This window comes from Hesperophylax consimilis, chromosome 18 (genome assembly GCF_061612785.1).
Source record: "Hesperophylax consimilis isolate HC1 chromosome 18, BYU_Hcon_1.0, whole genome shotgun sequence".
NCBI lineage: Eukaryota > Metazoa > Arthropoda > Insecta > Trichoptera > Limnephilidae > Hesperophylax > Hesperophylax consimilis.
Genome location: NC_142853.1, coordinates 32,573,716 through 32,587,469, shown reverse-complemented (window position 1 = coordinate 32,587,469; position 13,754 = coordinate 32,573,716). Strand labels below are relative to the sequence as shown.

Below are 13,754 nucleotides of genomic sequence, written 5' to 3'. Positions count from 1 at the left end.
ATTATAAGCATTAATTACTTGCCTGAAATATCCATAGAAATTTAAAATATCTCCTGAGTAAAAATAAATGCCGCCGATGGGAATTAAACCCGCACCTTCTGATGTCCGGCCAGGTGCTCTGGATCACTGAGCTACGTCGGCTTATTCCCAACCCGCCAAATAATTCAATATGTACAAGTACTTCTATATGGGCAGGTTGGGAATGGGCGGCATTTATTTTTACTCAGGAGATATTTTCAAATTGTCTGGATATTTTAGGCGAGTAATTAATGCTTATAATAATTTGTGATCAATGCTGTAACTCAGCATGCCCACATTGCATTTGTGCTTTAGAAATGGCAGTCGGTCTGTTATCAATGAATTGTCAATCAGACTGACTGCCCTAGTTTGCACAGAATCAATCAGTAGGTTTATCAAGTATTGTGGGACTCCAGCCCAAAGGTGGCTCGCAAATTCAATTATTGGGCGCACTTGAGATTTGTATAGGTTTAGAAGCCGGTCACTATTAAAGAATCTGCTTATCTTGGAAGCCACATTTACTTGGGTCTATGTAGAACCCCGATATTAGAGTCTGTTGGATAGTAGAACACACTTGGCATTTAAATGTAGAAATTTATTAAATTAGAAACTAAAATGTTCATTACAGTGGCAACACTAAGGGAACGGTAAAATCGCTAGCAGACTGCAGCCGGCAAAGCGTTAAATTCTATGGAACGTATCACCCGTGCAAAAGATGTATTTTTCATATATAATCCCGAGCAAAATAAAATGTAAATATAAATAATATAAAATCAGCTGATTCAACAATATTCGTTTGTACAAGAATTTTATTACGTGTTAAATATTATGTCAAAAAAAACAGCTTTTCATGAAATATTGTTTTGATGGAGCAAATATTAACTCGGCAAAAGAAAAACATATGGAGGTAAAATAATAAAATCCAAGCATATAATTGCGGTAAAAATTTTATGCCAGATTATCTGTCTTGATAAAGAACTGGTACAAATATAAAATTATTCAAGGATAACTTTAAATATAAAATAATGATTTAATCCATTAAAAAGTGGAAATCGAATTTATATTTAACTCTTCAGTTTTTCAACATAATATACATTACAAGTAGCAACTGCCGGAATATTTTAAACTCCATAGCTTATGATGAAATGTTGTCAGATGAAAAAAGATGCATTAACCTAGAATTCCAGAGAAAAGGCTGCTCAAATTTCAAGTTCTCACCGTTCAAGACTTTCTGGAGGAATTATTTATAATATACATTAATTATTTGGTAATCGGATAAAACAGAAAAGTGAAAAAACAGTTTAGGTTAGGTTAGGTTAATTGTGTTTTTTTTCTCCTCACTTTCTTCAATGTTCTATTTTGTCACGGATCCACATCATTATATGCAGTTAGTTTTAAATGTAGGAGTTTGTTGTGGATTTCTTACTTGTAGTAATGCGGAATGCACTTGTTGGTGTCGCAGAGCAACATCTGAGGCTGGCACGTAACCGTGGTGCATCCCTGCTCGTCCGAGGAGTCGCCACAGTCATTGTCTCCGTCACACTGCCAGTTCGCTGGGATGCAGATGCCATTGCTGCAGGAGAACTGACCCTGTAGCAGAACAAAAGTCTAATAAAAAAATTGCTAATACAGTGAAATTCTCTTATAAGGTTTTCCAACAGAGGGAAAAAATAAACTTCTTAAGCATGAGAACTTGTTTGTGGATACTATTAATATAGGATTTTGTTATTAGAAATGTAACTCACAGCACTGCAAGAGTTAAATTCCTTAGGACAGGTCATGTTGCTGAAGGGCATCTTGCCTCCGGGGCAGGTGCATTTGCCATCCTTCATGGTCAGGCCGTCGGGGCACAAGCAGGAGGAGTTTCCTCGAGGCATTCCCAAGCACAGAGCCTGGCAAGTGTTTCCCTTGTCCGCACAAGCATTAGTTCCAACTTGCACAGAATGAGAGAAAACCTTCAAATCCATCAAGTCTGCCAGTTGATCTTGTATCGTGTTTATCAGAATTCCATGGTCCTTATCAGCGGAGAAGATTGCCTTTGCCTTCCAGTCATCCCAGTACATTGTGTCTTTGAATACGGCCACGGCAAACGGATGTGATACCTTCTCATCGTTGGCTAAAATCTTCTTAAACAGCTTGCCGTTCAGGTCGGAGCTTGCGATATAATCGTCCATGGCGTCCACCCAGTAGATCCTCTCGGCGATATGGTCGATGGTGATTCCGTTAGGCCACTCTACAATAGGTTTAGTGAAGAGCCTCTGCACGTCGGTACCATCGAGGTTTGAGCGAGATATAGATGGACTGCTGGAAGCCCAGTCTGTCCAGAACAAGTACCCGGCAGTCGGGTGAACTGCGATTCCTCTCGGCTTGGTCAATACACTAGGTCCTAAAATTGTACGCCTCATTCTGCCTTCACTGCTGAGATCAGTCCTCACAGCCTCTATCTTGGACCTCATTCCATCCACGAAGAAAAGAACGTTTGATATCCAATCCAACGACATTCCTTCGATGCTAGCAATATCTGTTTTGACAATGATATCGGGAACATAGCTTCCATTGCTCAGACACTGTCTGCCTATCACGTCGGATACGATATCTGCCCAGTAAAGACAATTGTTTCGAACATCAAATTCGATAGCGATAACATTTTTAAGTCCTTTGATGGGGAAAACGTCTAGTTTGTTATCAAGTAAGTTGATTCTTGCGATTCTTCCACGCTGGGCAAAGATGAGGAATTCCGTAGTTTCGTTCATAGGGCAAGGAATGACGTCAGGTAAATAATTGTAGCCGAATCCATCGGTGCACATATCCCCATCAATCTTCCTGTATCCCTTTGTCCTGTTGTAAAAGTCTCCAGATTTGCAGGTTGCAGGGACAGAGTAGGGATCAAACTTGGTCAAGGTTTTGTTGCGTATACAATGGGAAGGATGCGCCGTTGCCACAAATCCAAAATCGCATTCAAAATCTTGGCGATCACACTGGCAGATTTCTTGCTTCAGAGGTTTGTCGAGGTTCTTGCCATTGTAACAGTTGGCATGGGGGATCCTTCTCTGATAGGTGTCGGTGACACCGAGGATACAGGGCACTTTGGATCCAACATCGGTGGATGAAGGAGACCAGTATTTGTAATCGTCCCAAGTGCAGTTGTAGGAGAAAGCGTTGTAGAGGTCGACTTTGATGATGACCCACTGATGGTGTCCCTTGGCGGATCCAAACATTGTGAAAACAGTTGTGTTCTCTCCGGGTTCGGTCATCAAACCATAGACTTTCAGATCATTCTCGTGGAAACTGAAACAAAGAAACATAATATATGATGATTGAATTATTGTAGAGATTTGTTTTTGGGGTATTATGCCGTGTTGCGCTACCTCCTTCTTTAGCCAACGTTTTGGACAGCATTGCAGTGTCCATCATCAGGGCAGATGTGTAATTTAAGCTTGTGGTGAAATGTGTGCTTCAGACATAAGCACAAATCTATATAATACTTTTGTGAAAATCTCAAATCATACAGAATTATTATGTATTAACAAAAGATGTGCCTAAATTTTTTCAACGGCAGCCTTACAAACTCTCAGGTCTTTGGTATATTCTGTTGGAGTTCCGAGTGCAATAAAATCCAAATAAATGGAATATTTCTGAATGTATCCAAAAACTAAAATCTGTTTTTGAAAGATGATGATAAACGCTTTCAAATTTTATTACCATAAAGCGTGGTGATTTCTCTTTCTAGCACCGTTTAGTTTGTAATTCTCACCATGACAGTAAGGGAGATGCAATGATTTCTACGAGACCATGTGAGCCGTTCCCAAAAGTGAACAAACCAGTCTGAGGGGTTAACTGTATTGCGTTGACTTACTCATGTGTCAGCCACTTCTCCCCCTCGTCGGTTGAGTACAGCAGCTCCCTGGTCTCGCCACGGGTCTTGAAGTACCTAACGGCCACCAGGGCGCCCCCGTGGTCTCCATAGTTGAAGAAGTAGTAGTCCTTGAGGACCTGCTTCCAGGTGAGGCCAGCGTCGCGGCTAATGAACATCCCCGGGTGGCCCTTAAGGGACTTGCCCACCACTCCGGTGGCCATAATGATGCCGGGTGCAGATTTGGAACTCATTATTGTGGCGGATCTGAAATGTATTATGTTTATTTTACAGAGTGCAAAAGTGCAAAAGCAATTTGGCCCTAAATCCTAATGCAATTTGATTAGTCACATAAACAAACTCAACACTTATTCAAAAGTCTCGAGTTTATGAGACAAATAAATAGTGAGCTCTGGCATTTTAAAATTTGCATGACATTTTCCATCACGAGCAATGCGTTATCATAATTTCGATTGTCTCTGCGTTACTTGTAATTGTATTTGTGCATAATGCATAAAATATCAAAAAACTTTTAATTTTCATAATTGGAACTGATAAGTATAAATCATATCAGACCAGTATTATTTAATTAATTAATAATGCTTATTTAAATGTGTATTTCTTTTGTCTAAATTTTTGACAGAAGTCAGATAATTTTTAAGTTTACTAACATTCCAAAGGTCTTCTTTTAAAAGGCATTAAATATATATTCTTACAAATAATTTCAGCTTCACAAATCTTACAAATTATAATATCCTGTGACTTTTCACAGGTCTGCGCTAGAATTCTAATATTGTATAAATATCATCTGTAAAAATAGCCCATATTGTTTGTTTAAATGTTTTTATCATATCTCGGGTGAAGCCGAGTAGAAAAGTTGGTTTTATCATTAAAAAAGAGCTATCATATTTCCATATATAAAAATTTAGAAAATAAATCATATCTCAATTTTTACTGCTAAAAATCTGTGTATTTTGCTTGTGGAAATATAACGATGAAAGGGGTGCCAGATACTCTAAAACAATAATAATATGTCCAACTCCAGTAAACATTGGCAGTATTTACTCTCATAATCACGCATAAAATCCGTAATTAAAATGTATAAAAGTAAACCAAGCCTCACAACTCCTGCTGCTAGGAAGCGCTAGTGTAGCATACTGCCATCAGAATGTATCGGGAACAATAATATAAAATATAACCTCGTGACGGGGTAGAGTTGGCTGAACTTCTGGCTGAGATGCAGACTGCAATCATCCACAAGCACGCAGTTGATGGGCTGGCCCTCGTCGTCCTGCTTGGGGGGCTTGATGGGCCCCCACGTGTTACCGTGGTCGAAGGAGATATAGGACATGAGGTGCTCGGGGCCAATGTTCACCCCCGACGGCTTGGTCACCACCTTCGAGGCGATGTAGATCCCCCGCAGGCCCTCCACCTTGTACAAGTCGGCAAAGGATTCCTCAGCCACATTTCTACAAGAAAAATAATTCATTATTTATTGAAAGAATATTAATAACCACTCTGCTATGTTTGGTGACTAGTTCACTTTTCCTTCCCAGAAATTCTTCCCTTTCCTCTCCCTGAAAAAAACCTCCACACAGCATCGCCAAAGATGACATAGGCTTTGAGGGTTTTTTTTTCTCAGGGGCACCTGTGTGGAGCTAATGTAAAAAAAAACTATTAAAAAGATATTTCCAGGTGTTCAGTTTTCGATTCGGCCATTCAATTTAATTAATATCATACCTCCAAATATTAATATGGAAATACATTAACTGCTAACTGTGTATCCCATATTTATAGGAATAATTCATAAAAATCACCTACCCAAATTTGCTTTTGCTCGAGTGGTTTATTCAAACAGTGAAATAGAAAAAGATCAGCATGGAAAAGGTTTATGTATTCTACTTGCAATAAAATGGTATAAAAGGCCTGTCTACTAGCGGCAGATGCATTTATGAAAATAGGTATTTTTATGATATTATGTATTGTCAAACATTTAAGGCGAAGCAAAGCTATCAGTGAAATCACTAATTTCTTTTAACACACTTTGGCCGGGAATGTTAGTTCTACCCGTTCGGTCGATTGATGCTTAAGGCCGGGAAGGGTACTTCTACCTTTTGCACCGGCCTCATTTCAATGGCAGAAAAGATGGAATTATTCAATGTTTTTATATGAATATTACATACCAATCTCTTTGTAAAGGTCCCAACTATGTACACATAATTATCGAATCGTAATGCAAGTCTTCTTTTTATATTTATCTTTGTGCCTTTCGTTTACATCGGTATTTCAACAAAAGGATAGTATATTATTTAGATAACATATTTTGTTATTGTAATAATTCAATTCCTGGAATGGGGGTTTTTATGACCGTGAAACCCGATTAGAATCTCTATCTCTGATCTGCTCCACTCAACTCCTATGTGCAAGCGAGCGAGAGATGTCTGGCATATTTAAAGAAAGCAGGTATGGGCAAATATCGATAGGCGGACCGTAATAAACACATTACAAGTTTAATCGAGTTGCATTTAAAATAATATTCGATTTTCGTTTAATACTTTTATAGCTTGGGTATGAAGTGCTGAGTAGAAATACTACATAGAAATTTTTATTAAAATATATTCGAAGATATAGCGATTTAAAAGAAATTAAAGAAATTCGCGCAGGACATTTATTTTCGCCAAAACATACCTGCCAGAAATGTATTAATAATTATTAAAGGGGACAATTAATGTTATTTAAAAGACAACAGTTTGCACACATTATTTAAATAAAAAGATTATTATTTTTTGGTAAACTAATGTTTTTAAGACAAGATTTTTTATGCATAGCACAAAGGGTAACAATTATTATACAAGCAATAATTGTTCGCCTGAAACACTCATCCACATTGAAAAATCTCCTGATAAAAGATACATGACGCCAACGTCCCGTTGGCTGAACTGGACGTTGGCGTCATGTATCTTTTATCAGGAGATTTTTCAATGTGGATGAGTGTTTCAGGCGAACAATTATTGCTTGTATAATAAATAAAAAGACATTGTATAAATGTATAAATCTGAAAAGGGGATTTTGAGGATAAAATTGATTAACAAGAGAAAATATTATTAAGTGTGCTGTTCAAAGTATTAGCAACTTTCGTTCGTTATATTGTCACTACACAAAAGACCCCAACTGAACGAAACCAGTGGGTCTAAGGCACACTTATTATATATATTTCGAGCAAGAAGAAAGGATAAAGGAATAAAACCTGGCTTTTCAAATCTGGTCACCCATGGCAAAAGGGGTAAAATACACACTTTAATTTATATAAGTGGTCACAATCCCTGAATATTTGGTAAGTGTTATTTGGCAATACCCACTTTAAAATCAACAATGTAGGAAGTTCAAATTTGTAGTTTTGCAGTAGAGCCTTTTAAAATTTCGTTTCTGCATTTTTGCTGTTTTCAATAACATATTTCTCCAATAAAATAAATAGGGATTAATGCAAAATATCAAACAACACTATATTTGTTGATCTCAACAGTAAAAGTTCAGAAATGATACTTTAAACAGCTCAACTGCAAAACTACAAATTTGCACATTGGACATTATTCTTCATGACCGTCGAAATAACTTAGATAAAAAAAAAGTAATTTCAATGACGTACATACATACTTTGAATAACTGAAAAGTAAATTTCTACAAAGTAATCAGTTGATGATTATAAATTAGCAAAAGCCAATACATAGAAATAAAAAAGATTTGCTAATTAAAGCCCTATTCACACGAGCATTATTTTCATCTACCAGATTTTTAATACAATTTGAAAGGAGTGTTCACAACAGCAAAATTAACTAGGCCCAGTGATTTTGCTTGGAGTGGCTTCTAAACTTGCTAGAGTCTGAATTGAGCTACAGAATTTTAGCTTCAATGAATGTCAGTATTCAAATTAAATCTTTATGGACTTTTAATACACATTTTAAAAGTATCAAAATGGCAAACAATGACCACCATGCTTAAAAGTATGATCGTCAATTTTCTTCTCATGTGAACAGGTTAAAATAATATTTAGAGGCTTTTTAATGAAAATTAAGCTGCATTCGAAAGGGAGTAAAAACAACCCAGCATCTCATCAACAGAGGCTGTCAATAACTAGAAAAAGACACCGGGTTGCTTTTGTACTCCACTGTGAACGCGGCTCAAATTATATTTAAATTAAAACATTGGTTTTAAAAAATAGACGAGTCCTTAAAATGGAATACCATCTTCATGATTGCAAGAAGAAAAATAAATAGATCATTGATTAATTAGCCACCCATAAAGCAAAGTTCTTTCCTGTGCATTGTGTAAAGTGTGCAAAAGTTAAAACACTGAATCAGTATTTAAGTGTAAAAATTAAATTTCAGTGCAATTGAAAATCAGACAATGTATTTAAAAAAAGCCCCGAGAGTTTTCCAGTTTTAGATTCGGCTGCGCTTATTCCAAAAATCATACGTCCGTATGCCAATACGGACATATGATTTTTAAATTTTTTATTTTTAATATAGTATTTAAACATTGTACATACAAAATATGATGTTAAATATATGTATGGTAATTGTATTTCTTAGTCCTCCTCACTTCTCACTAGGGTGATCTGTGCTGAGGCGGACTAAAGTTATTAATTTCTGTTTCATTAGTTTTTTATGTCAATTCGAATTTTTTTCTATATTATTTAAAGCCAATGAATCCACTTATATTTCACGGTTTAACCCATTTTTTATGTTTTACAAAAAAAAACAATAAATTCATAAAAGTCACCTACATGCAGCTACTCGAATTTGGCTAACTATCACTCAAGAGCATTAGCGGTTCTACCCAAATTTGGGTAGCTATCACTCAAAGACATTAGCGCTGCTACTCAAATTTGGGTAGCTATCGCTCAAGGATATTAGCGGTGCTGCTCAAATTTGGGTAGCTATCGCTCAAGGACATTAGCGGTGCTACCCAAATTTGGGTAGCTATCGCTCAAGGATATTAGCAGTGCTGCTCAAATTTGGGTAGCTATCGCTCAAGGACATTAGCGCCGCTGCTCAAATTTAGGTAGCTATCGCTCAAGGAAATTAGCGGTGCTACCCAAATTTGGGTAGCTATCGCTCAAGGACATTAATGGTGCTACCCAAATTTGGGTAGCTATCGCTCGAGTTAAGGAGGTATATTCCTAAAATATCCATCAATGACAGGAAGCATTGTTATTGTGAGTGATGTTGATTAATATTATCATATTCACAATTTTTTGTACTTCAATGACATTAGAGAGACAATAAAACGTACAGACGAGATAGTGATGATGAATGGCAAAGGTAAAAAAAACTTATTTTTTTAAAAAGAATGGCAAAGGTAAAAAAAACTTATTTTTTTAAAAAGAAAGCCAAACATTCCCGGGTTACGAATAACCTGACAATATTTGAAAATCTCATATTAACACCACAGTAAGCTGAAAATGTTGCTTGTGTTGTGATGGAGGACTTAGCCAGCCGAGGAATTGAACACACTACGCCTGGGTGGGACCCAAACGCGATGTCAACATCAACACAAGTATACATCTGTGAAAACATACATTTATAAATTAAGGCAGATACAATATGTTTAAAAACAACTTAATATATATTGTTTATTTAAATTAAACTAAATAAAAATTGATAGAATGGGCAAATAATGCATCGTACGATTTCTGTAATTCAAACCAATATACAGGTGACTGGTACTTGATGAAAAATATTTTTAAAAATATATATTCTTAATTTTTATGTGAGTATCAAGAGTCCCAACTGCTCCCAACCTTCTGGAACCAGTGAGACTATGGCATCCCTAAATTGGGGTATGTTGTGAGGCTGAAAGGTAGTGGGGAGTGGAAGGAGATGGGGAAGGGAAAGAAGATAAGTTAGGGGAAGGTGGGGGAGTACCTGGCTATTCAGATCTGATCACCAAACACGGCAAAAGCCATTTCAAGCAACCTATCTATTTTGAATGGTGGTCTTACACCAGGGCGATACCGAGAGTATCTTCCACTCTGGAACGTGCGAAAAGTTTACTAAAAATTATTGTTAATTGCGGAAAAACACAAAATCATCAAATAAAATTTACTTTTGGATGCCGGTATTCGAACCCGGGATCTTCGGTTTACTAATCGACAGCTTTGCCACCTGACTACGTAGGCCGTAGTAATATTAAAATAATGTTTAAAAAAAAATCTATGTGCTTGCATATTTTTTCTAAAACACTCTTCAATATTTTACTTCCAGTAAAAGTCACCCTGTATAAATATGTTTGTTTAGGCCTAAGAAATATAATATATACATACAGTAAATTAAAGTAAAACTTTGATAAAAGCATCAAACTTCCAGTAAATTAATATTTGGATATAGTGTTGAGTGGCGTAATACATGCATATATATTAGTAACTAAAATGCGTGCAATTAATGAACACACATCCATGGCCTCTAGGAATAACAAACCAGTGCTTATTTGTCTATGGCTTACCCTCTGTCCATAACCACGGAAGGCCACTGTCGTTTCTGTCTACTTCTGATTCAAAAACAAATACAGCATTAATTATCTGAATCTAAGAATTCTCTTTCATGCAGCGGGTCTCCATTAAGCTAATAATGCAAACTATACAAATGTTACATTATTATTACAGTGATGCACATACATTGTTGCCTGCAGTGAATTTAATGTGGCCCACTTTCCTAAATAAAATCGAAAACAAACATTTGTAGAAATGTAGACAAACTCCGGGTTGTGCAAACCAAAACTTAAGGGTAACTGACGTTTTCATATCAAAAGATTATGCATCACTGATATACATAAAATAATTTACAATGAATTTAAAGTTCTATTAAAATCACAGTTTGTGTGTGTTTGCCTTTCATTAATAGTGATTTAACTGTAAGATAAATTGTTTATAATATGTATTATCGAGGGCATAAAGTCGAACAATGTCATCTATAAAAAACATACAATTAATTCTAGCTCTTAATGTCACACCACATATGTTTTTTGTATACAACATTGTTAGGCTTTAAGCCCTAGATTGTTGGTATGTTTTTTGTATACAACATTGTTAGGCTTTAAGCCCTAGAATGTTGGTTCGTTTTTTGTAGATAACATTGTTAGGCTTTAAGCCCTAGATTGTTGGTATGTTTTTTGAATACAACATTGTTAGGCTTTAAGCCCTAGATTGTTGGTTCGTTTTTTGTAGATAACATTGTTAGGCTTTAAGCCCTAGATTGTTGGTTTGTTTTTTGTAGATAAAATTGTTAGGTTTTAAGCCCTAGATTGTTGGTATGTTTTTTGTAGGTAACATTGTTAGATTTTAAACCCTAGTCTTTTGGTATGTTTCTAGTAGATAACATTGTTAGGGATTAAGCCCCAGATTGTTGGTATGTTTTTGTAGATAATGTTTTTTTAACATAACACTATCGTTATGTAGGCAACGATTTTGGAGTAATTTCAAGAAAAACATTAAAAAAACAGAACTATAAAAAGATAAATTTACCGGTTTGGCTATTCGAGTACAATTCCCTTGGGGATAAATATGTCTAAATTTCACTAGGTATATGAATTTGCTATTATATTATTAAAGCTAAACACCTGTTACTCATACAAGTGAAAAAAAACTTGAAAATTGTGCACAAATTTTATATAATGTACAAACAAAATATTATACCTTTTTTTTCACAAGATGGAATAAAAATATCCAACATCACCACACAATATTTATTAATTTTAATTTTTTTTAAATACTTTAGACATCACAAATAAGAGAATAATGTAATGGAGAGAATACATTCCAACTCATTCAGATCAAATAAGCATTTTGTCAAACCCATGCACTTGTACAATAACAGCTAAGTACATAACGAGAAAAAAATATTTGACTTACGTTAGCCAGCTCTTATTCCAAGTACTATTGGGGAAATAGCATAGTATTGACTCGAGACTCAGGACAAACTTGAACTCGGTGAAGTCTTTGTTGATCTCTGACACGTAGAGGTTGGCCAGCGTGTCTGCATGAGACACGGATATGAAGATACGGGATCCCGTCACGTCCGAGATGTGGTACTCTTTCAGGTCTAGTTCGGTTTGGAATTCGGCTTTCACGAAGGGGCCACGTTGGTACGATATGAAGAGATCCAAGTTCTGTTTGAAGATTTTAAGATATTAGTAATAAAAACTTTTTACGGGGAAATTAAAAAAGATTAATTTGAATTCACACAGACGAGCAACCATCAAAATATTATTATGCAATAAGAGTAGTGTAAGTCATGCTCTAAGGGTTGAATAACACAATATAAATTAACTCACTTGTCCGGCTTTTTTGGTGGCAAACATAAAGTCTCCTTTGATCTGGAAATCCTGGACGTCATCAATGATTTCCTTGAATGTGTAGTTGTCCGGTCGGGGGGCCATCAGCACGGCGTTGGTACCGTAAGGCTTCGCCCTCTCCACGTAGAACTGCAGGGGGTTGTCGGGGCCCGAGGACCAGTAGAAGGACTTGACGTACTCTTCGATGGGCTTAAAGGTTATGCCTCCATCGCGGGTGAGATACAGCTGGGAAAATATTTATTTAAATCAAAATGGAACCACCAATCAATAAGTCACTGAGAAAGCCAAAATGATTATTGGCAGGACACTGCCACTTTAGAAGAAACACTGCTGTTGGGAGAGGAAAGCATCAATAGCAATAGAAAACATGAAGAGGATGTAGATGCAACCTTTAATCAATGGTGCCAAGGATCCACCATGATTGGAATAAGGTTCAGATATCTGAGGAGTCATGTTGTGGAACCAGAAGACAATGCCCAACACCCTGCTAAACTTTATTAAAGGGACTTGTTTACTTTCAAGAAATATTATGGTATGCAGTAAACTGAACTGGACCCAGCATGATCCTTGAGGGACCCCACTGGTCACATTTCGCTTGGTTAACAATTTGTTGGTTGCCAATTCGAACTTTTAATTGTCTCTCAGTCGTCAGAAGTCATCCTCTTATGCCTAGAAATTTAAGTTTAGCCAACAGTATTGGTCAGAACAACATCGAAGGTAAGATATATAATGTCAGTAGAAATCCGTCTGTCCCACTTGTTTGATTCGTAATTGTGAATCTTTTCGGTATAAATCCATGTTGAGATTGATCAAGAATGAGCTTATCTCCTTCACTATTATTCTTTCCATACGCAAATGATACTAGTCAAACTTATAGGTCTGTATTTGCCAGTTTGAGTTTCACCTTTTTTATAGATGGGTGTTTCGTTCTAGGGAGTTTCCCGTTTAAAAAAGATTGTTGCATAACCAGAGTTGTAAGGTATATAAGTATGGTGAAACATGGTAGACGGCACAATTGACCTGTGCTTACAGGAGGCAAGCAGACTGTTTCTATAGCTATTTCAGTTACATATATCCCATTTTTGGTTTTATAAAGAAAATGTATATTTTTACTTTTTCTGCTAGATAGCAACAAACCATTCAGATATGTTTTTGCTTATGCCGTGAGTGCAGTTAAATGTATGTACAATGTAAGTAATACATTACCAGACAAAACCATAATAAAAACATGAAATGTGAATAACGTGATATGAACATGATCATGATTTTTAAAGTTTAACTGCTGTTTAATTTAATTTAAATCCATACAAATAAAAATGTTCGTTTGTTCAAAATTTTAAATCTCCAAAAATTCTTCACCGATTGCTTTGAAATTTTGACACAACGTCGCATTCGAATACACATGTGTTTTTATACACTGTTATGAGTTGCGCATATCCTCCGTTAATCAAGCATCCCCGCGACTACAAATCATAGAGGATACACCAACACATCGATCACTTAGCAATATAATGTATATTGTATAGATGTCACC

General features: G+C 36.2%; 1 protein-coding gene across 1 annotated transcript in view; it reads right to left on the bottom strand.

Annotated features, from left to right (window-relative positions):
* The window catches only part of LOC149415680 (uncharacterized), a 70,415-nt gene that overhangs the window by 24,251 nt on the left and 32,410 nt on the right, over positions 1-13,754 (bottom strand). Inside the window, exons 4-9 of the mRNA XM_089642413.1 lie at positions 12,200-12,445; positions 11,778-12,034; positions 5,071-5,340; positions 3,875-4,138; positions 1,764-3,306; positions 1,445-1,608 (exon numbers count right to left, since the gene is read on the bottom strand). Of these exons, the coding sequence (XP_089498539.1) occupies positions 1,445-1,608; positions 1,764-3,306; positions 3,875-4,138; positions 5,071-5,340; positions 11,778-12,034; positions 12,200-12,445 (2,744 nt within the window). The remainder of the gene's footprint in view (positions 1-1,444; positions 1,609-1,763; positions 3,307-3,874; positions 4,139-5,070; positions 5,341-11,777; positions 12,035-12,199; positions 12,446-13,754) is intronic.